Below are 22,501 nucleotides of genomic sequence, written 5' to 3' on the forward strand. Positions count from 1 at the left end.
TTGACTATCGAACGATTTATAAAATCAGGAAGCAATAAAATTTCGAGGGTCAATTTTTTGGAAGAAATTCAGTCTCTTCGAGAACAATTCAGTGGTCCAAAAGTCAAAGTGTGATGTATGCGAAACTTCGTTTTTCTTATCGGTGGAAACCGTGTGCGGAATAGGGAACCGAGACGTCGCTAACTCGTTGCTACATGCTAACCCACCTAACTGGGTAACAGGTTCGCATTAATGTGCTCGCGGCAACGTCCTGGTATTTCGCCGTTTGTCACGGGGAGACGTTACAAAGCTTACAAGCTCGCTCGTATATGGAAATCGAGCAAGTTGTCGACTCGTGTGCATCCTGCCTTGAGCTGTTCCCGTCAATTAGCGGATGAACAAACATCAGAAAACTGGCATCGAAAATTGCAATGTTATTATTGCGACAAAAATCAATTAGTGTAAAAACAAATTTGTGGACTTTTATGCAAACTAAAAGTTGTCCGGATTATTTGACATATGGACCGTTTAATTTGAAAATGGTGCAAGTCCATTTTTTGTTGTTTCGAGAGAATTAAAGGATAGCATATTAGTCAATTCAAAAATATAGATTAATTATGTCAAGTCTGGCAATGTCTGTACTAATTTATCAATATGTAATTTGATATTGTATAAATTTCTTTTAGGCGAATTCAACTAAGATAATATATATTTACGGGCTGTAAATGGACTTACACCATTTTCATAATTAGTCAATTGAAAAAATCATTTAATTTCAATCAAGAAAAATTAAATATCACTTAAAATATATTTCGTGTTAATTCTATTTTGTTTATAAATATAATATCAAAAAATGAAGTTGGAGCAGTATTTTTTTTTATTTTGAACGTTAATTATATTTATATATTGTTAAACTTAACATAAGATATTGCTATTTTTTATTGATGGTTTTTATGTGGCAGTCTTTTGAAATATTCGAGAAGCACTTCATAAAAGTTGGTGTAAAAATAAATTTGTGGATTTTTATGCAAATTAAAAGTAGTCCGAATTATTTGACAGACACCGGAGCCATATACGAAGATTTTTTTAGTTTCGTGGAATTATATTTCAACTCATTAAGATTCTTATGCGTGGCTCCCCTATCCGTAAAATAATCCAGACAATTTTTATTTCGCATAAAAATCCACAAATTTATTTTTACACCGATTATTTATTTTAAAACTGTCACCGAAAGATTTTCCACTATTTGCAGAGGCGGGAAGGGAAGATTTGCACTCTCTCCCCCTTTTTTTGTGAGGTGTCCCCGGGATTCCAGGGGCGAATGTAGCGAAATTTCTTTATTTCCACAGCCGAGTGTGCAAGATTTTCTGAAAACATCAGCTTTAAGTGATTGTCCGTGGCATTACGTTCGCGGACGTGGTTTTTAATTGCCACCGGCAGAGGTCCTCGCATGGAAATTCGCGGAATGAAGAGAAAATCCGTATCACTGGATGACGGTCAAGCCGGTTTAGCACTCCGCGTACCGTCTGACATAGATTTTTAACTAATGCTCCCAGCGATTGAAGCTCTTAGCCTCAGTTAACCTCGCATAAATGGTACCCGAATTTCGTTCCCCGGGAAAGAACGCATTGTGGCTCGCGCTTTTACGCAATAATCCGACATCGCGGATGTATTAAATTGCTGAAAGGGGTCCACATTCGTTTCATGCTTCCACGGGATCCCTCTCTGTCTCTCTCTCTCTCGTCGCTGAATGCTCGAGAAATTCTTTTCGAGCGATGCACTCGCCTGGAAAGCGACATTTTGCCGGCAAAATTCAAGATCTCATTGGATACTTCTGTCTCTAACAACTAAAAAACTTAAAAATATTTAAATTATTGTTGCGAAGGCTTCGGCGTGGTCTTGCCGGAGAACACATAATAATAATAAACGAAACTATAACTTTATTAAATGTACAATAGAAGGAGAACAATCGATAATGTGTGCTTTCGTCTCAATCACTCGAGAGGATCTAACATCTCTCTTCTTCTTATCAACAAACTCGTTGTCCGGATACCGCAATATCGATCTGACAGGCGACTTCACTCGATCTCTGTGATAACTTCAGAATATCACAGGAGAAAGGCAACTTCATCGTAACATTACTCCCCCCTTCGAAGAAAGCGGGCGTCCCGTCCGCGACTAGGTTCACCTCTGTAGATGTTTCAACCTTCACGCTTCTAATTAACCAGCATCTTCAATACGTAGTCGTTAACCTTTTCACGTCAGAATGACAGCTCCCTGACATATCAACCACTGTCTGAAAAGTCAATAACCGAAAACTTAAGTGATTTACCCTGGTGGCCTCAGTCAGACAGTAAACGTCCCGACATTTGTCCTCTGTCTCAGGGGAAAAACCACCCAAAAACCCTGAGCAGGACGTTGATAGGAGGAATTAATAATTCTTTAATGAAGCTACTCCGCCCAATCCTCGCCACTCCTCTTGACTCTTGTACCTTGAATACTCCTTTCTTGATGTCTTCTCGGGTACCAGAACAAAGTTACCCCCGTCTTCTTTTGATGAAACGTCCTCTTCTTAAGCGAAAAGTGTCGAAGTTCCTTTCCTTTGCCTCATAAATTCAAGCATTGTAACGTGCGAGTCTATTTACATGAACAATCTTTGGCTTCGCTTTAGGTGAGCGAATTATACGAAAGATTAATTCATTTAACCGATCCTTTATTACATACGGTCCTTCCCAATCAGATTGGAGTTTCGGACACCGGCCTCTTGTACGCCGTGGATTGAATAACCATACCTTGTCTCCCGTTTTAAATGAAACTGAATTCGCGTGAACATCGTACCAAGACTTCATTTTGTCACTACTAATCTTCATCCGTTGACGCACAAAATCATGGATTTTCAAGATCTTAGCCCTCGTTTCTTCGATGTAAGTTCCTTCATCCTTCTTCTCAGAAGCGTAGTTACTTCCTCTCAAGAGATCTAAAGGAAGTCGTAATTCTCGACCCATGAGAACCATTGCCGGAGTATTTCTGGTTACCTCATGTTGAGACGTCCGATATGCCAGAAGGAACGTCGGTATCCATTCATCCCAGTCTTTTTGATGTTCTGAAACAAACTGTGTTAGATACTGCAATAAAGTTCGAATCATCCTTTCAACGAGTCCATCCGATTGGGGATGTAGGGGCGTCGTCCTTGTCTTTTTAATTCCAAGCATCCTCATCAATTCCTTGAAAACATTAGATTCGAAATTCCGACCCTGATCTGAATGCAGTTCCAGTGGTACACCATGACGGCTTATTATATCCGTTAAAAGAGTCTTCGCTATGGTTGTTGCTCTTTGATTCGGAAGCGGAACCACTTCCGGCCACTTCGAGAAATAATCTACGACGACAAGGGCATATTTGTTTCCGGTCGTAGATTTTGGTAGAGGTCCTACAATATCCAGTGCAATTCGTTCAAAAGGGGCTCCAACATTGTAAATCTTCAAAGCGCCCTTCCCTTTCTCTCTAGGGCCCTTCTTCGCCACACAGCTATCACAACGACGGCACCATTCCTCAACTTCCCGACGATGATCAGGCCAGAAAAACCTTTGCCGAATCTTAGCAAGTGTTTTGCGAATTCCGAAATGTCCTCCCCATGGGGCGTTATGACACTCCCGTAACACTTCTTCGATTTTGCATCTAGGGACGATTAATAACAGAACTGCTTCTTTCCCGTCTGTGGATTCCCACCTCCGGAAAAGCAAACCTTTTCTTACTTCAAGAGAATCCCAAATCTTCCAGTAAAACTTTGTCACTGGGGAAAATGAAGAAACTTCCTGCCAATCTGGCTTATTTTGCTCAATTACTCTTTGTAATATGAAATTAATTTCTCCGTCGTCCTCTTGTGCTCTCTTCCATTCTTCTGAACCGGCATCTTCACAGATCGACCTGTAAACGTGTTCTTCCTTGTTACATATTTCTTCTCTTTATACGTTATACGAAGGAATATGCCAGAGAGAGATGCACTAGTCTCGTTCAGGAATTAAAATGAATTACCTCAGATTTTTTATTTTGTCATTGTCGAAGCCGCACAAATATTTTCTTGCCAACAACTCCCTACGATTTTAAGTGTTTCATTTGAAATTTCCTTCGAAGGACAGTTCCTTGACTGCTACTTATTTTAAATATAATAATTTTGTTTACTAATTGTAGTAAATATTATTCAAACTTTTATTTGTTTTTAATTAAAAAATAAGACAATTAAATAAAGGAAGGAAGAACCAAATAGATATAAAATACATATAAGAACCCGTTTTATTTATATTCCTCTTTCTCTGATCTCGAGTCACACTCGACAAAGGAGTGCAAAGGGTTAATGCACTCACTGTCTTCGGAGGTCTCTATCAACCGTAAAAGTCGAAAATATTTATCAGAATTATTTATACAAGCGTTGATCTCAGAAAACGGGAATTACACGATCTAAGAAAAAGCACAGACCCGTACAAGTACGTCAGTATCGGAGCCGAACTGCATGTAGAAAAATGTACGGTACTCAGCGGAAATATACTGCTCGTACCAGAAACTCTGAGGAACAGAGTTTTGTTGTTTACGGACTATGCGGGTCACGAATTCAATATATTTATTGCGGTAACGGTGTAATTTCAGGGTGGGAGGATTCTTATCGAGCGGAAAACCGACTGACGATCTTCCATCGTTCAGAAATTGGATGAGATTGAAATTCTGATGGATTCTCCCGCGGTGTCGTAGAAATTTTTGCGCACTTCGCTGGGCGTGACGAGCGTCTTCAAACCTGTGTTAGAAAATTTTTACGCGTTCCAACGACGAGGGGATACTCGAGTTTATAGGTCGCGGTCATCTCTCGACTGTGGCGAAAACACCTGGCTCTAACTATATTTCCCGGGGACCATTGCCGTTCAATCTTCGAAAAACGTTCCGCAAGAAGCAAGTGCAATTTCGATAAATTACTGCGCCAGGATTATTTTGCTCGGCGAAACAGTGAAACATGAAGTAGAATTTTATTTCGGTTTAAAGGGAATTAGTAGTATTTATTAGACTCTGCTCAGAATCTTCATCAGGAGTCAGACACGATATTGTAGGAGAGAGGGTTAATGGCCGTAGGCAATTAAAAATAATGTGACGTTCTGAAATTTTCTGATTCATTTAAATTCTAAAGGACAATTTTCACAGAAATGCATGAAATCTGATTAAAATTGTAAAACAACTTACTACTCTCCATAATTGTGCGGAAGAGAACAGTTATGGAAGAGGAGACGCGATCGCCTATAAAATTCCGAATTGAAGCATGATTTTAATGAAAATTGACTGAATCCTTCTGTATCTTCTTTTCAGGATTATTCAAGCTGCAGGATCTCGTGAAATCACCCCCCTCCACGAGAACAGAGATGTACATTCGCCAGGCAGGACCTGGATCTTACCGGCAGGTCCTTCGAGAAGTCAGACACAAGGAGATCTACAAGTTGATCGTCGACACGGACCCAGCGCACATGCAACAATTTTTTCGGGCGGTAAGCAACGTTTAAATTTTAATATGGATAAGCATTAAACCATTTTAGCCATATGAAAAAACTGTATCATAATTTTTTAGGAGAACGGTTGAGTTTCGACCAATGGTTTCCTCGACACTTTTGATCCTCGTGATGAGTAGAATAGGACGCAACGAAAAAAACATTGTTGACTTTTCGACCTTGAAATTAATTTTTGCGGCAGATTTCTTATATCGTTTCTGTACACCCTGTGCAAATTTTGATGGGGTCACCGGTGACCCAGTAGAATAATTCGTTCGGAAGAATTTCTTCACGTTGGAATAATAGATGCATAAGTCTTATCAAGTCGTTCGAGTAGTCGACCTTATTCCATCTCGAAAGACGCTATCGCGTTTCGCCGTTGAAACTTGCCGAAACAAGCATCGGGAATTTAAAGTATCGAATTTCTGGGTCGGATAGTTCCTTTATCGTCGGCGCTGTGTAGAGATGGTTTGTGTCTGCAACGGCGCTCCTTGAAATATTACACCGTTACATCCCGGAACAAGGAACCCATTGCAGATTTCTCCCGTATACGCATCGCGGAAAACCCATAGAAGCTTACATCCTTATTCAGAGAACCGTAAAAAGAACGACGGGCTGCCCGGAGGGCGGCGCTATCGATCGATACATCTTCAGCGACTTGCAATATGTATTGCCGTCGAATACATGCGGGACTTGAGGAAACCTATAATGGCTCGTTCGCTATGGTATTTAATCTCGAAAGTCGATTGCGATACGATTTATAACTCGGCTCATACATCCTCGGAAAAATTAGCCGAACATTCCCCCTCTCTCGATCCAACATTCTATCAAAATAATCAGACTAAATCATTCCACACAAAATTCACAAATTTAGGATCGTTTATCCAAAAACTCCACCACGCCATTCACAATTCACGAGAAATCGACGATATTCAACCCATCGTAAATTTGTTTAAAATAATCGTACAGCTATAAACATAGTCTCATTTCAAAGCTTGAAGCTTTTACTTTCAGCACCCATCATTGATTTTTGCCTACGATCATTGCTACCAAAGTGACAGTTGGAAAACTGAAGACATGTTTTTTTATCAAAAATGGTACAAATCCAAACATTTGTAAAATCGTCAAAAAATTTTTCGCGTGATCGATCCTTACATAGATTTGTAGATTAAAGCTTCCTCTTGACAACGAGACCTTGAACGTTGATTTGCAATTTTTTTTAACCGAGTTATCGAACTTCGAACGAAGGGTATACGGACAACATTCACTACATCTCGAGCCGTTGCTCCTAACTAATGCGCCGCTCGAGGTGTCCGTATACCCTTCGTTCAAAGATCGATAATTCGGTCAAAAAAAATCGCAGGTCAACGTTCAAGGTCTCGTTGTAAAGAGGATGCTTCAATCTACAAATCTGTGGAAGATTCATTCAAATAAAAAATTTTTTGGCTATTTTACAGAGATTTGAATTGATACCATTTTTGACAAACAACATGTCTTCAGTTTTCCAACTGCCACTTTGGTAACAATGATCTCGGGCAAAAAGTAATGATCGTTGATGAAAGTAGAAGCTTTCAGCTTTAAAATGAGACTAGGCTTGTTGTTGTACTATTATTTTCCACAAAACTGTCGCAAGTTAAATATCGAGAATTTCTCGAAAACGTGTATATACAGCATTGAACAACAACAGTTTGCTTAGCACGGCCAGTAACAATTCGGTAAAGCAATGTTTATTGTTTGCGAACCTCCCACGGAGTTTTATCCGCGAAATCGGATCGCGTCGCGGTCCATTGTGGCCCGGTGGAGTCTCAGACTGCTGTGAATTAAAACTGCGCGAGCCTATTGTCGAAGCAAGGAGAGGCCGGCTCAAGTTTGAAACATTGTTCCCGTGAGAACCGATATAAGCTCGCGCGTTTTCCTCGGGAATAATGGGTTTCCGAATCGGCGAACACAACGTTCTTCGCAAAGACGGTACTTCCCGGCGCGCTAAGTTGCTCTAACGTATTCGCTGAAAAATTGATGGAAACTCCCCGTAGCTTCCGGCGATCCCTGGTCCGGTAATAAAAAAGTTCGTGCCAGCACGAACTCTAAACGGTTTCCGCTGAACGGTGGAAATACAGAAATACAGGAAATGAAGGAGAAAGAAACAAACAATACGCGCAACACGTTCGCAAAGTGCAAACCAGTGAACCGGGAGAATGACACGTCCACCGTTGAACGGTGTACGGATACAACGGTGCAATAAATTGCTGCTTGCTACACTGTGCGTGCTAACCAAACTCTCGCTAGCTTTTGCATTTACCATCCGCTTCGTTTTCGCCGCTTAGCCGCCTCGGTTTTGCGACGAGATATAATGCCGCGGTCTGTTGAATCAGGGCTGCAACGTTCGGAAAATGCGTTTTCTATTTGCTCGGCCCGTCACGGTTGCGGCCGATTTTCCGTCGACTTTTTAATTCAGCACGCCCCACCAAATCGCGTTACATTGTACCTAAACCGTATTAAAAACACGTGGTGCTCTTTCGAGTTTTCCAATGTTTTCAAACATGTTCGCGCAATCCGAAAGATCTAAATAACATCATTGAAACTCGGCACTATGAAAACTTCAATACAAAATCGGCAGTTTTGTGCTTTCGGATTTTTTAAAAATCGAGTTTGCTATCCAAAATTCTGAAATAATTCAGTGTCGTGAGTGCCGCTAGATAGAATGTTCACGAATTTTTTTGGAATTTTCTGTCGAATATTATAGAAAAAAGGAGGTATAACTGATAAAACAGCCATCACCCTCCAACCACCCTCGTGATAGGGATAGTGACTTGAACCTTGGCATAGAGGATTCTCTTTGGGAGCACTGTTGAATGGTCTGACCAAAAATCGATTCGGCTTCGTACCCCATTTCTGTACCCCATTGATCAATCATCTGCCATAGCTTTTTTAATTCGACGCCGGGATTGGCTGTCGGACCGTGCGGTTTTATACATTTTCAATAAGCCACGCGCATCTGCAGCGATTTTATCCAGGATTTCTCTCGGCCTTATCGGCTTTGGCTGGATAAGCAAATATTTTACCTCCCACCGTGATCATGCCTCGGGAAATCTTCGCAGTTCGAAATTTACGATCTTTTTGCGATGTTTCCTTACGCGTTCGACGCTTCGATAGAACTGAAGGTGTTCTAAAACAATGTTTAAAAAAATACGGAGCACGTGTTATAGTACGCAATTTATCATAGAGGTGTTAGGTGAGCCACATCTTCGAACCACACACATTTTGCAACAAAAATTAAAATTCGACGAGAAGTCACCAGGAGCTTGTAAAGTCGTTTGGGTTGGGTGCCATAGTCCTTTAAAAATCGAGTTTGTTACCAAAAATTCTGAAATAATTCACTGACGTGTGTGCCACTAGGTAGAATGTTTACGAATTTTTTCGTAAGTTTTTGTCGAATAGAATAAAAGAAATAAGGTATAATTGATTAAACCATTCCCGCCCTGTAACTGTTTGTGCGCCATCCTTCCCCAACTTTTGACATAATCTGAGACCCTGTGGGGGTATGGGTTTCCTAGATTTGTGCGAAACACTCCCGAGGACCGCTGGGAACACGCAGATAGATGTTTGCGATCGAGGGTCGACGGTGCAGCCTGATCGGGGGCGTGTCCGTTTTTATGGATTCACAATCAAAATCCTGTAAACCGAAATTGCCAGGGTTACAAGCCGGCAGCGAAACACGATTAACCGCGTGTTCCAGTCACCTGGTACGGTCGTTCGTCGCGATGACGGACGCTGCCGTTTTAATGGGATTTCGATGCGCGGCAGGAAACCGGGGGAATCGGAGCCGTCCACGGGAAAAATTGTCGTGTATAATGGCGAACCGGGTTTTCCATCGTTGGAAAACTCCCCGGCGAGAGTTGATCTGCGCCGGTTCCCGGAGACGGTGTTTTCCACAATTTTCAAGCACTTTATCCGTGGATCGCCGCGTGTTCGGCTCGCATAAAGATTTGCATAATCCGACGAGGTATCGGCATGATGGAAATTGCCAGCTGCTCTGCAACCCGGTCTTCGTTTTTTTCCCCCGACACGGAAAATGTTCCTCGATCATTCGCAAAAATCCGCGGCCTGCGTTTCTGCGTTAGCTTTTTCCATTTTTTTTTTGCAGCCCCATCCGAATAAAAAGAATTGTGCAGGGGAACAGATGCGGAAAACAGGCGAGCCTGCGCCGCTGGTAAATTTATGATGTCCCCTCGGAAAATAGTCGTTAATGATGGGGATTAATTGTTAATATTCTGGCCACGGTGCCATGCGGCTTTGAAAGGCACAGAATATAAATGGGGAGGAGAGAATTTTTATTTTTAGTGCATGCAGGGTTGAACATTTGGCTCAATATCACTCGTATGATAAATTAGGGACTATACTACCTGTCTTAGTATTTTTTTTATCAGGTTAGATATTTTCGTTTGGACCCCATAGCGAACAAACGTTGCACACATTGGTATTTTACAGGTATTATATTATAGAATTCGAATTTCTCCCCAGTCAGCGTAAAGAGTGTTTGCCGCGGGGCACCTTCTGAGATATATAGACGCATCGAGAGTTACACAGATTCGAGCAACGCGGACGGAATCTGCGCAAGAGGGAGACCCAAGTTTCGAGAGGAGCGCTGAGCACGTGAAAATGATTTGCCAGAGAAACGCTGACTTCGAAGACGACGCGGACTGTAACCGATATGCGAGGGAATGTTGTTAAAGGGCCATCGAATATGCGATTAGAATTACCTCTGTGTCCAGTAACTACAGTACTCCAACAATCTGTATTTACGAGCCGTTTATTAGACGAAATATTCTAGCTTCGTAACATCATTTTGTGGAGAGAATGTCGGATTTAGTAAAGTTCAAGAGAGAACAATTAGGTTCTAGTATGGCTTCAGGCTGTGAATGCAGACAATGAAATGAAAATTGTAACAAAATGTGGGTTAAACTTCATTTTAGGGGCCCAGAAAGTTTTACCGTTTTTAAGTAAAATCCTGTAGATCTTCAGGAGGAAATTCCTAAAATCCAAATTGCAATGTTAGGAGTCCACTGGGTGACAAATTGCCGCGTGTATGAAGTTCAGCTTGTCGGCACGCGGCGGTGTCGGTAAGGTAGATCCCGAAGATATACAAATATTTGTGAGAACGTGGAATTCCACGCGTACGGATTTTAACGCGAGGAAAGTTTTTCAATTACGCAGCAACGGTCGACGCACGACCGAAAACCGGAGGAGCCGGTGTAATTTCGGACGGGGAAAATTCGCGAAGAAAAACTGCGGCCGTTGTAATTGGAAAAGGCAGCGGAAAGAATTTAATTGAACCGGCCGCGGATTCGATTTTCCGTTACGCAGCAAGCGGCGACTGTACGCGATGGTCACGCGAGATGGGTGAAAAATTCGCTTCACAGTTTTTCCGAGTGAAAATGATATCGACGAGCAAGTTACATCGACGGAATATTAAATCCGGGGAGGGATTATACGTTTGAGAGAGGCAACCGGGAAGTCGTCGTTCTATATATCACATAAACCAAAACGAAACCGGATCAAATTCGGCAGGATGGGGGGAGGGGACGACGATCCAATAAAGCATCTGAAAAACGTTTTCATATCCGCTTTGGATCGGCGTTCTTCACGGGATATCATGAATTTTCTTCGAGTTTTAATTGAATCTCGGACAATCTTTTTTATTACCGGGGAGTCGATGGCTAGATGAGATTTCAGCCGGCGAATCGTTTCAGGGTGAAGAGAGAGAGAGAGAGAGGGAGAGAGAGGCAGGCAATCTGGGATCAGACGTGGTCGAAGGAAACCCGTTATTTGCATGCCGCGTCTCTGGGGGGATTCCAACGGATATCCCATCGTTGCTTGAGTAATCAAAAAACGTCTTGACTCTCGTGCAATCCGACCGTCCCGGCCTCTTCCCCCCACCAGACGTCTTCTTCTCTCCTTTTGTGCGTCGGACTTTTTCTTTCCTCCCCACCACCGTTCCTCGTCCTTTGATTCCAAGCGCTCCTCTTGTGGAAATCCATGCCCGGCTACCTTCCATCCGAGTACATTTCTCGAAACGCACAATGATAGATCGACGCGTGAAACAACTCGCCGGAGCCTCGAAAGATTGAGGATGATGAAGCGAGCCAGGGGGGCCGGGGGTGGGGCTGGGATTAAAGAAGATACCGTTCACGGGCAGAATTCATTCCGTCTTCTGACGTCTGATACGTTAGACAATGCGGGAATCCATTTATTAATTTCGACTGGTAATTCCATCTCTCATTTTTGGTGTAGACGTAGCACTTAAATTGTTGACAGGGTGGTCCACCTAAACGTAGCCCCAATCCCCGATGGGGGGTAGTGTGGGAGTTGGGGAAACAGGTCTTCGCTTTCCCCAAGACCCACTAAAAAAGGCACACGACCAGAACTTATTATGGCCTTCCTCAACTTCTGGCTCGCTGGAAGGCCAGACGGGGCCCCGCATTTCTCCCGTCTGGTTTATTATGGGAGCTGGCTCCACCCATGTTCTTGTCCAATAAACGTAGCCCCACCTACATATCTCCTTCATATTTTTTGAATTTTATTTAAATAAAAATTTCGAATTAATTGAGTTTAAAACCCACTTGGAAAAACCTACTTTATTCGAAAGTTTTATTTCAATAAAATTTTTGCCCAACTCTGCTTATGGTACCAGTGACATTGCATTGATGCCCTTTCCAACGCGCTTTGTCCCATCTCGATATCTCGATCCGTTCTCGAGATACAAGCGATCAAAGTTTTCGGGCGGGAGGCCCATTCATAAATAGTGGTTACTGACCGCCCTCAACTTTCGGTGAGTAGGTCAGTGACCAGCGCGAGAGATAAAGACGTGCTGTGCGACAAAGAAAGAGATAGTCAAATATGAAAACTTACCTGTGTCTTTGCACGACGATACCTTGGGAACCGATGGTCGGATCGTAATGAAACAAAAACAGCTTTAACGCGCAGGCTTCACACTCTCCATCTATCCAAAGTCCGTTAAAATAGCGCCAGTGGTTTCAAAGTTACAACAATTTAAATATTGACTAATTTCAATACGACTGCAGTGGGGGTTCAGTTGATTAAATATCCTCCATTCGAGACTAATTAATGTATTTCTTAATGGAAAATATTGTTACTAACTATTCTATTTTGTAGAGTAACTTTTTTACATTTTGTTAATCCGTACGTCAATAACCGGGAACATCTGTCCTCGCCGCATACGTCCGTGGCAAATGTGATTGTAAGTTTGCTGCGAAAAAACTTCAGAGATAACGCCGTCAAAGAAGTCGTAATTTCTAAAAGCGCCGTCAGTCGTGACTATTAATCCTTTAGGCGCCAGGGACGCGTTCACGCGCTGTGTATTGCCGGGAGCACAGTACCAACTGCACAAAAAACCTCGTGTGTACACACACACTCCATCCGCGACTTGAATTAATTAATGCAAAGTGACCCTTTGTCCAGGAGACCGTGTTTTCATACACAGCGTACGAAAGGAAAGTTTTAAATTAGTCAATGCTTTCATATATTCTTCTCGAAAAAATAATTGCGTTCATTTTATTATTCCGAGACTTCTCCACGCGGACAACGAATCTCGTTGCAACGGTGCCACACGGTAAATAAACAATACACGGTAATTAGGAGCGACTCAGTGAATAAGCAAATATTTTCACTGTCGAATTGTTTCAATGTAAACTGTTGAATCCCATTAAAAAATTACTAATTTCAAACTGGTGAACCCCATAAAAAAATTACTAATTTCAAATATTGTAAAGGGTGTAAAAATAGACATTTTAAATTTTTACCCGTAAACCACAAGCCGTGAAATCCTCTTTGAAAAATTCGCATCACGAAAGGGTTCGGGCTTCGTTCCGCTCCCTTAATTATCCAATCAAATTACAAACTCGTATAAACATCCCAACAGTCCCAGCCATAAGCTGCGGATCCATTACCCGCGAGTCATGAGATTTCCAATTTTCCCTTTTACCATTATCCTCTCGTCCCATTCGCCTAACCCGACCCAGGGCAAATTAAAGAAAAACATTTCCATCCACGACGATCGTGTGACAGGACCAAGTAACCGAATGAGGACTCTCTGTCTCTTTGTTACAGATACTCCAGCTACAGATGAACGATTACAGATACCACTACATGTTCACCACATTCGTAAGTATTATTCTTTTCTACGTCTGGGTTCAGAGGGATGGAAATTAAGGGTGGCTAGGGAGGCTAATGAAGCTCGTTTTAATGCGGTCTGCGGAAGTTCGACGCTCGGCCGCGCGTTGCCTTTTAATCTGGAATTTGAATGGCTTTGTCTGAACCTGCTACATTTTTTTTTAAATCGATTCGCCAACCAAAAATTCTGAAATAATTCACTGACGCGCCTGTCACTAGGTTGCATGTTGATGAATTTTTTTAGAATTACCTGTCGAGCAGAAAATACGGAAAATTATGTTTTTCAAGCAATCCGCAAAATTTTGGTGAAAAAGCAACCCTTTTAAACATTTCCATCGATCATCCCAAAATTATTTCTGTCGATTAAGGTGGATTAAGAAAAATATTTGTTATTTCTCGCGACACAAGTGTCCGTGCTGCGTCGAATTTCAAGTCACAACAAAACATCAGCATTGAAAAATGAAAATCGTATGCTCACGTTCCGGCAGTGTCACAAACATATAATCCCGATATTAAAATGCGGGACCGTTGTTCAATGTTATACTACCGGGGCTTATGCATTTATGCAAAATATCCTAACGCACAGAAAATTTCAGACGCGTCAACTTCTGGCCGAGCGATATTAAGGAATTAAATTTCTGTTTATAATTCATGGTTTGGTAAAATTAGTCTTATGGAAATGCGTGTTTGCGCAAACATCCACAGGTCTATTACGATGTTAATGCTGACCTGGGGCTTGCAGCTATCTATCGTCGAATCATCACGGAGCCGTCGACTTTATTTTCTTAATTCATCCTCTGCAAATTTTTATCAATTCCGAAATACACTGGTGGTCGGAACGATAAGGCACCTCAATGTTTTAGCAATGCAGATTAATTTGTACATACATACACCCTCTGTCCCAAAAATAACCGGAATGACTCTAGTTTAGCGAAAGTAGTGATGCCATCTGTTAGTCGGAAATTGATTTATGAATCGTGAGCGTTTTTTACTAACCTGTAAAAATTTCATAACATTTCGTTCAGTAGAAGCCAAGATACGACGCATTTAATGATAGTAGTTTGTGTGCATCGGTCGAAAAATGAATAAGGAACAAAGAATCTCCATTAAGTTATGTGTTAAGAACGGTACAAGTGCTACGAAAACGCTTCAGATGCTTAAAATCGCTTATGGAGATAATTGTTGCATCGACGATTTAGAGAGGGCAAAGAGGATGTGGATGACGATAAACGTTCAGGCCGATCAATTGAGACGATGACCGCAGAGAACATCGAAACAGTGCGTGATTTCGTAAAAATTACAAAAAATAAGAAAAACGTTGGAGCACTTACATATGTTCGCCCATTTCCTTAATCCCGCAGACATAGTCATCGACCTAGAGAGTAGCTAGCGTAGCCATGATTTATAATTACCGTGGGATGATGCACAGCTCCAGGCAGGGATCGTTAAAGTAAATAATGTGGATTTCAACAGGGTCAGCGAGTCCCGCAAGCTGCGTCGCGGGGTAGTCGACAGATAAAGCTCGCTTCCGGTCCGTAGGAGCTAGCCAGTTCAGGGCCCCTTACTCCAACTCTTTTTGGCTTTTCCTTTCCTGTCCCGACCGCGTTATTTCCCTCTCGAATTGTGATATCGTCGCAGGAAGTCCCCGGCTAGTGATTTATTCGGGCCGGGGCGGTTATGTTTATGCAGCGCGTGCCGAAATCGACCGACGCGGACGCAACCCCTGTGTGAAAACCGAGCGGCGTTCTCCGCTGCGATAAAGTCCCCGCGTTCTATTTTTCCCGGGGGAGAAAATTGTTTTTCTTTGGATACCGCGGACTCGCCGATTTATCCTCGCAGTTTTTCGCGAGCGAACCATTTTGCATTGTATTGGTGCGGTAAGCGGTCGTACGGGGTCTTTTGTACACAAAAAAATGTGTTTTTACAATCAACAATTTTTTAAAAATCAGAATGATTAACCACAGTGTTGGGCAATAAATAAATTTATTTAAATAGAAACTTAAATAACAAGTTATTTATTATTTAAGCAAGTCTAAATGAATTATTTAAATCAATAATGTTAATCTTTATTTACAAATATAATTTCAATTATTATTTCTATTGACAAATAATACAGAATATACAAAATACAAGAAATAAGAGAAGACCAAAAACTATTTATTTGATTTCCACCTCAATCCAAAGAATAAATAATCTTTTATTTGCAAGTAAGAAATAATAATTTATTTAAATAAAAAGTTTAGTTATTATTTGCAATTAAAATCACACGTTTATTTATTATTTAATTATTTGTTATTTAAAGTAAAATTTGCCGTATTTTATATTTAAGAAATATTTACGCGAATCTTTTTAAATGAAATAGAATTTGATTCGTTTGTAATTGATATTTAAAAAAACATAAATTTTAAAGCCGTTTCGATCGCTGTAACTGCAAAGAAAATGATACGGCAAGGGGTTAAACACAAAGATTCTATGTATAACAATCGAGCAATTTTCTATAAAAAATTTAGCCCCGCTTGACCGCGCGAAATATTTATTTTTTCTCTCCCCTTAACGAGATCATTATATCAATCGTTCGAATATTTATCGGAGCGTCGGTGTCGGGGATTTTACTACGCAATTTCCGTGCTAGCATTTTAATTATGAGAGGCGCGGCGCGGCGGCTATCAATCGCGGGACGTTTTATTCACGGGATAACCTGATTCACGCGTTCGAGTGGGCATTAATATGTGAAACGGTCTGTTTTGCGCGGAAAATTTTCCACCGATTTTTCCACGGAAGAGCACACGCAATGATCATCGTCGGAAACGGTTTTGAATTCCGGGTGGGTACGGAGCTAGAGGGAAGCAAGGGTGCCGGCCATTGTGCACTTTTCATCCCATGGAAAATATTCCTCTGCTTTCAGGACATCGAAACGTTCGATCTCGAGGATTTCAAGTACAACAGCGTGAACATGACTGCGTTCCGTCTGGTGGACCTCGAAGAGCCAAAGGTGGCCGAAGTTCTACGGCAGATGGAACGCTTCCAGCCGATTGGCGCCGCGATCCTCAACAAAACCGGAGTTATCCAGGTTCGTGGAAAGTTCAAGTAACTCTTAGGCATGCCTGCCCCCGGAAAACGCGGTTATCGGGAAACATGGGAGCGTCCTGGAACGAGTCTCGTTCGGCCAAATGGAAAATCATTTTCTGCGTTTACTCGGAAACTGCGTCCTCAAAGGCACCCCAATCAAAGTGGAGAACAATAGACGCTCAAAATCGACACCCGACTGCACCGGAAATTGCTAATGTGCGCGAAACAATACTTCCAGGTTGAGAAACGATCCTCCAAAAAATTTTAAGTTGCCAACCCCTCATTTAAGTGTAAAGATCTTTGACTTTATCATTTTTTTCTGGGTTGCTAACCCCTTGCCTACCACCACCGGTCAAAGTGACCGGTTCCAGATTTCTTATTTTACAATTATTGAAATAATACAAATGATTTACTATTATACAGTGACTCCCATTAATATTCGGACGCTCTCAAAAAAGTGATAACTTTGTTAATATTGGACTATGCGATTTGAACTTTTTTGAGAAGCTGAAGCAATTAGTTTACTACAGGATCTGAAAAGAAATTTTTTCAAAAATTGCATTCGGTCGGAATTGTAGAGAAAATACTAAAAGTTGCATTTTACAACCTTTTATGCGGGCCTATATTGAAATTTTTTAAAAATACGTTTCGTAGATCTGTGTCAATTATATGCACTGTGAAAGTTTCATAGAAATCGATTCATGCGGGAAAAAACGACAGGCGTTGAAAGAGAATTACTGCAGTTGGAGGCCGAAAATCGTGAAAAACTGCAATTTTTACCATCTTTCAACGTTTGTATCTCATTGCAACGTCAACTGATTTTAATGAAATTTTCAGAAAATATTTAATTGATACAGATCTACGAAACGTGTCTTCTAAATTTTCCATATAAGCCCACAGAAAAATTTGAAAAATACAACTTTTAGTAATTTCTCTACAATTCCGACAACTCGCAGTTTTTTTCAAAAATTTTTATCACGTCGTGTAGCAAATCAATTGTTCTACCTTCTCCAAAAATTTGAAGTCGTATATTCCAATATTAAAAAAATTATGGTGTTTTTAAAAGTGTCCGAATATTAGTGGGAGTCACTGTATATGTATAAATGAACTAGATTACATACCAAATACATCATAATTTTTAGGAGAATGGCTGAAATTTTGCGTCCGGTAAAGTAAAATTTACCCACTGTAACTGTAAAGGAGAAGGTACGGCAAGGGGTTAATTGAGATATCAGGGGATGAAAATACTCGAACTCACCTCCTGCAAGTCATATATTTTTTTTCCAGAATTCGGATGCAAACTATTAAGGGTAGAATGAATTTCTTTAGGCGTGACCTTGAGTGAGACACCTACCGAAAAATTCAAGAATAATGTTCTAAAGCATGGTATTGTCATAAATTGTAACATGTTTCCGAGACAATTCGTTCGACTTCGATATTATTGGAAAACGATTGTAGAAAACAATGGACTGCCGTAGTCAAAAAGCTTTTCACAGGAAGGGAAACGTATGTTCCAGGCAGAACCAGCTTTGGTGTACGATAGCGTGCAGGTTTTCGTGCACGGTCTGGCAGCGTTGGATCGCAGCCATGATTTGCGACCTGCTAATTTGTCCTGCGAGAAGGAGGAACCTTGGGACGATGGCCTGTCGCTGTACAATTATATTAATTCCGTACGTACGTTCTGTATATATCGATGTATCTCTAAAACTGTTCTTCTCGAAACCACTGTTGTGGCACGAACCAAAGTTTACAAAAAAATAACAGTTATTCTAAAATTTTCTACGATAAAAATCATTAATGAAGAGTTGATTATTATTGAAAGATTTCAGATAGTGTACATAAAATATAAAGAAAAAATTTGAAGAACAAAATGATTAAATAATATCGACTTTTTTCCTTTTTGGTTACAAATAACAATTATTAGTGCCCAAAAAATTGGATCCTCCTCGATACCTGTTATCGAGAAATTCATTTCGATCATTTATAACAGTTATCAATGAGTGAAGTTTATTTCGATCGCTCATAACAGTTATCGTTGACAGAAATTTATTTCGATCGCTCATAACAGTTATCGATGATCGAGTTTCTTTTCACTTTTTCATAATAATTATTGATGAGAAAATTCATTTTGGTTGCTTATTTAATTATTGAGTTGTCTACTCATTTTCGGATGGAGCAAGCCTGTGAAATCCATTGAGAAGGTTTCGTACAACAAGACGAATCAACAGACCTTAAGAACAACACACAATCTGTTTGTTTGTCACATTAAATTTTGATTGTAGCAATTAATTTAACGAATAAAAAGTTTATGAAATAATTGCTTGTCTACCATTTGAAAGTTGTACTATTTAATAATAACTATTACAAATTTCCTTCATCAATAACTGTTATGAGCGGTCGAAATGAACTTCTGTCATTGATAACTGTTATGAAATCCATAAATGTTTTCTCATATTTATAAAACATTTTACTTAATCTCCTTTTTGAAAAATAATAATAATTAGGTAACTTGAATTGCACGTAGGCGAAGGACGTAAATTCATCCTTCTTTGTACAAAATGTCTTTAGTAATTAATCTTATTTTTGCAAAATAATTAGAAATCGGTCATTTGAATTGCACGTAGGAGAACGAGCGGGCATACCGAAAATTTCATGGCAGGCTTGAGGTTCGCCCGTATTCCGGCCTCGCAACTTTCGCGCGTTTCGCAAAAGCCACGCGCGGCGCTCTCGGAGTCTGTTGATTAACGGGAGACTACGGTGTGAGTTTTAGCGTGCGGAGTCTCCCGGGTGAATGGAATCTCGAATCGATCGGAATGCCCTCGAGCTGACCGTTCCTATTACGTTTCTCCCGTCGTTGCTTTTAATTTCTCCGCGCGGGACTTTGATTGCGAAGGAAACGGCCCAGGAATCAAAACACCGCCGCACCGCGGAATTCGACGCTCGAATTAGTTTCCAATCTGCTAATTGAATTTCTTAATAGGAACAAGAACCAACGGGACCACAGTCGTCAATAATTTAGACACGAATCGAAGCTTTGCGAGGGGCAAATAATTCGCGGAAAGTATCGACCGCAATGTTTCCTTTTAATTAACGAACTTGGATTTCCCGCAACTTTGCCCTTGGTGTGGTAACCTTTTAATTTTGTCCGATCGTCGCTATTTGGAGAGAAAAACTATGACGCGAAGAAAATCGTGTCTGTACTGACCTGACGAATTAACTCGTCCAGTTAAAAGCTTATATAAAGTCGATATTTCCTCGGTGAAGCAGACAAAGAAAAAGAAGACGAAGAAGAAGATTTTCGCGCGGCAAACGCCATTATTCACAGCAGACATTTTCCGAGAAGGTACTCGGCAGTTTCTTCGCGCGAAACGATTTATCTTTTTGCGCCTTTTGAACGCAGTCAGCTTAAAAGTGTCTTCACCGATTTCCATCTCCTTAATTGCTTTCTGCGCTGCATAAATAAGAAACACACGTACAGCGATACAGTTTCTTGCCTTCGAAAGCGAGACAGAGAAAGAAGTTCCGAATGGCGAGTCATATTCGAAAGGGAGCTGGAGAGCGAGCGAGATGCAGCTTGTAAAAACCGATCGGCCAAGATGTGCGGGTCGTTAGTTGCACTCGGCGGAGAAGCGAAATTGCAGAAGTAGAAACCGTGTGTATCAGTCTCTTGTTTACCAGGCCGCGAGTTGATCCGATGTTTACTGTTCTCCAACCGGGTAGCAACCGTCTGCGATCGGATCGATAAACGTGTTGGAAGTTTCGCTGCTCCGGGTGAACTTTGCTTCTACCCGAAAAGTCGTCTAATTAAAGCATCATTAATAGACAGAGTTTGTTTATCAATGCTACAGTACATGAAGAATGACTTGGATATTTAAGAACAAAAATATTTGGATGTGTTTGTGAGAAGTCTAAAGATTATTGCACACAAATATGACTTGAGTGCCAAATTTGACAATTTTTGGAAATTTTTCTCCGGAAAACTTGTGGATCTTTCGCATTGGGATTTTTTATACATATGTATTGGTGTTTGAAGTGATTCTTTTCAAGTAAAAGTAATAAAAATTTCTTGAGATATATTTTTTTTCATAGACCCTGTTTTAAGAGGGTACTCTGGTTGAGTGCTGAATTGACCGATCTCTGGGAATTTTTTCCAAAATAACTACTGAATTTTTCGTACCGGGATTTTTTATACATATGTACTGGTATTTGAAGGATACCTGTGATTTTTTTCAAGCAAAAATAATAAATATTTCCTGAGTCATATATTCTTTCATAGAGTAGGTTTTAAGGGACATACTGGTGTTGAGTGGCAAATTTTCTAATTTTTGGGAATTTTTCCAGAAACACAGTCGGACCTTTCGCATTAGGATAGAAGTTATTGCACACAAAATTGACAATTTTGGAAACCCAGTGCAATTTGGCCTGCGGTGACGAAAGCAAGTGTACGTGTGGAAGAAGTACATTTACGATATTACTTGTTTTACGACGATCTAACACGAGAATAACGCGGTTACAGCCACTCAAAATTTATGATGTACTTTCGGGGAGGAAGCTGCAACGAAACATGCCAACGCGGGTCCAAAAATATATTTGTTGGATTTGTGATCGGAGCTGCAATTTTCTATAAGTAAACCACTGAGATATTTCCTGGAGATCTATGACAATTTTTCAGTCCATAAATAAAATGAGAAATTTAAAAATAATAAAACAATGAAAATATTTTGTATAAAAATAAATATAATTAAATTTTCAAAAAATACTAGGATAAAACATGACAGAATTTACTACGATTTTCATTTCTTTCAGATCTATAAAGGCTACTACCACTGAAAATAATATTTTATGTAATACCACTGTCTTAAAATTGACCTATAAAAATTGAAAATTGCATAAACATCCGCAGTCTAATAATTAGGTACTGTACTATACAATTAGCAAATATTTTGTGCTACTCTAATCCCATTGAATTTATTATAAACTGAAAAGATGTAGAACCCAGCGCGTTATTATTTATACTGGGGTATTACCAAAACAGAATTTGCCAATATTTCTTGCCCATTGACGATAAATTGCGAAAACATTATCAGTCGCAGAATTATTGGAAAGCGTGGGCACAATCAATGTGGTAAAATGTTGGGGCACGTAATATTGAAATACTCGTCGTCAGTGCCCAACGATAATGCATGCTAATTCGTTTTTATGAGGAGGATATATTTTCCAAATGTGAAATATAACAGTGATGAAACGTTTATTATTCCGGGACGCACTCGCGTATTTTATTCGTGGCATACATTCGGCGGCTGCCCGTCGATGATAAATGTTCCTCGACCGCAATATGTATGGCTTTGTTGGTTTAACGGAATCGTTATTTGTGCATCATCAAAAGAGAAATGATTTTCCGAGCAACGCGCCAGGATAAAACGCAAAACTCGTTGATTATACACTCCATGACACTAGGCGGGCAAACTGAATGAAATGGAGGCGCGATAAACGTTTGATTTGTAGGCATAGATAAAATCGAGGATATTGAACATGATGGCTCCAGAATAGTTTTTTTAATTCAAGGTGGTACATTTCGAGACCGATTTTTCACGAATATTTTTCTCAAAAAATATCGAATCTCCCGGAGTGGGATTTCGCAGTCGTATTGATTGGTATTTGAAGTACCTGCATGAGATCTTTTTCAAGTCTCTACAATCAAAATTGCGTGAGCTTATATTTTTTTGTACAGCATGTTT

The 22,501-nt window shown here is 40.5% G+C and overlaps 1 protein-coding gene across 8 annotated transcripts in view; it reads left to right on the forward strand.

Moving 5' to 3' along the window:
* LOC143212665 (glutamate receptor ionotropic, kainate 2) overlaps positions 1–22,501 on the forward strand; it is a 179,446-nt gene that overhangs the window by 111,031 nt on the left and 45,914 nt on the right. For all 8 annotated transcript variants that reach the window (XM_076431656.1, XM_076431649.1, XM_076431650.1 and 5 more), the window contains exons 5-8: positions 5,329–5,504; positions 13,632–13,685; positions 16,600–16,764; positions 18,281–18,433. In XM_076431656.1, coding sequence (XP_076287771.1) covers positions 5,329–5,504; positions 13,632–13,685; positions 16,600–16,764; positions 18,281–18,433 — 548 coding nt within the window. The remainder of the gene's footprint in view (positions 1–5,328; positions 5,505–13,631; positions 13,686–16,599; positions 16,765–18,280; positions 18,434–22,501) is intronic.

Source organism: Lasioglossum baleicum, chromosome 10 (assembly GCF_051020765.1).
Source record: "Lasioglossum baleicum chromosome 10, iyLasBale1, whole genome shotgun sequence".
NCBI lineage: Eukaryota > Metazoa > Arthropoda > Insecta > Hymenoptera > Halictidae > Lasioglossum > Lasioglossum baleicum.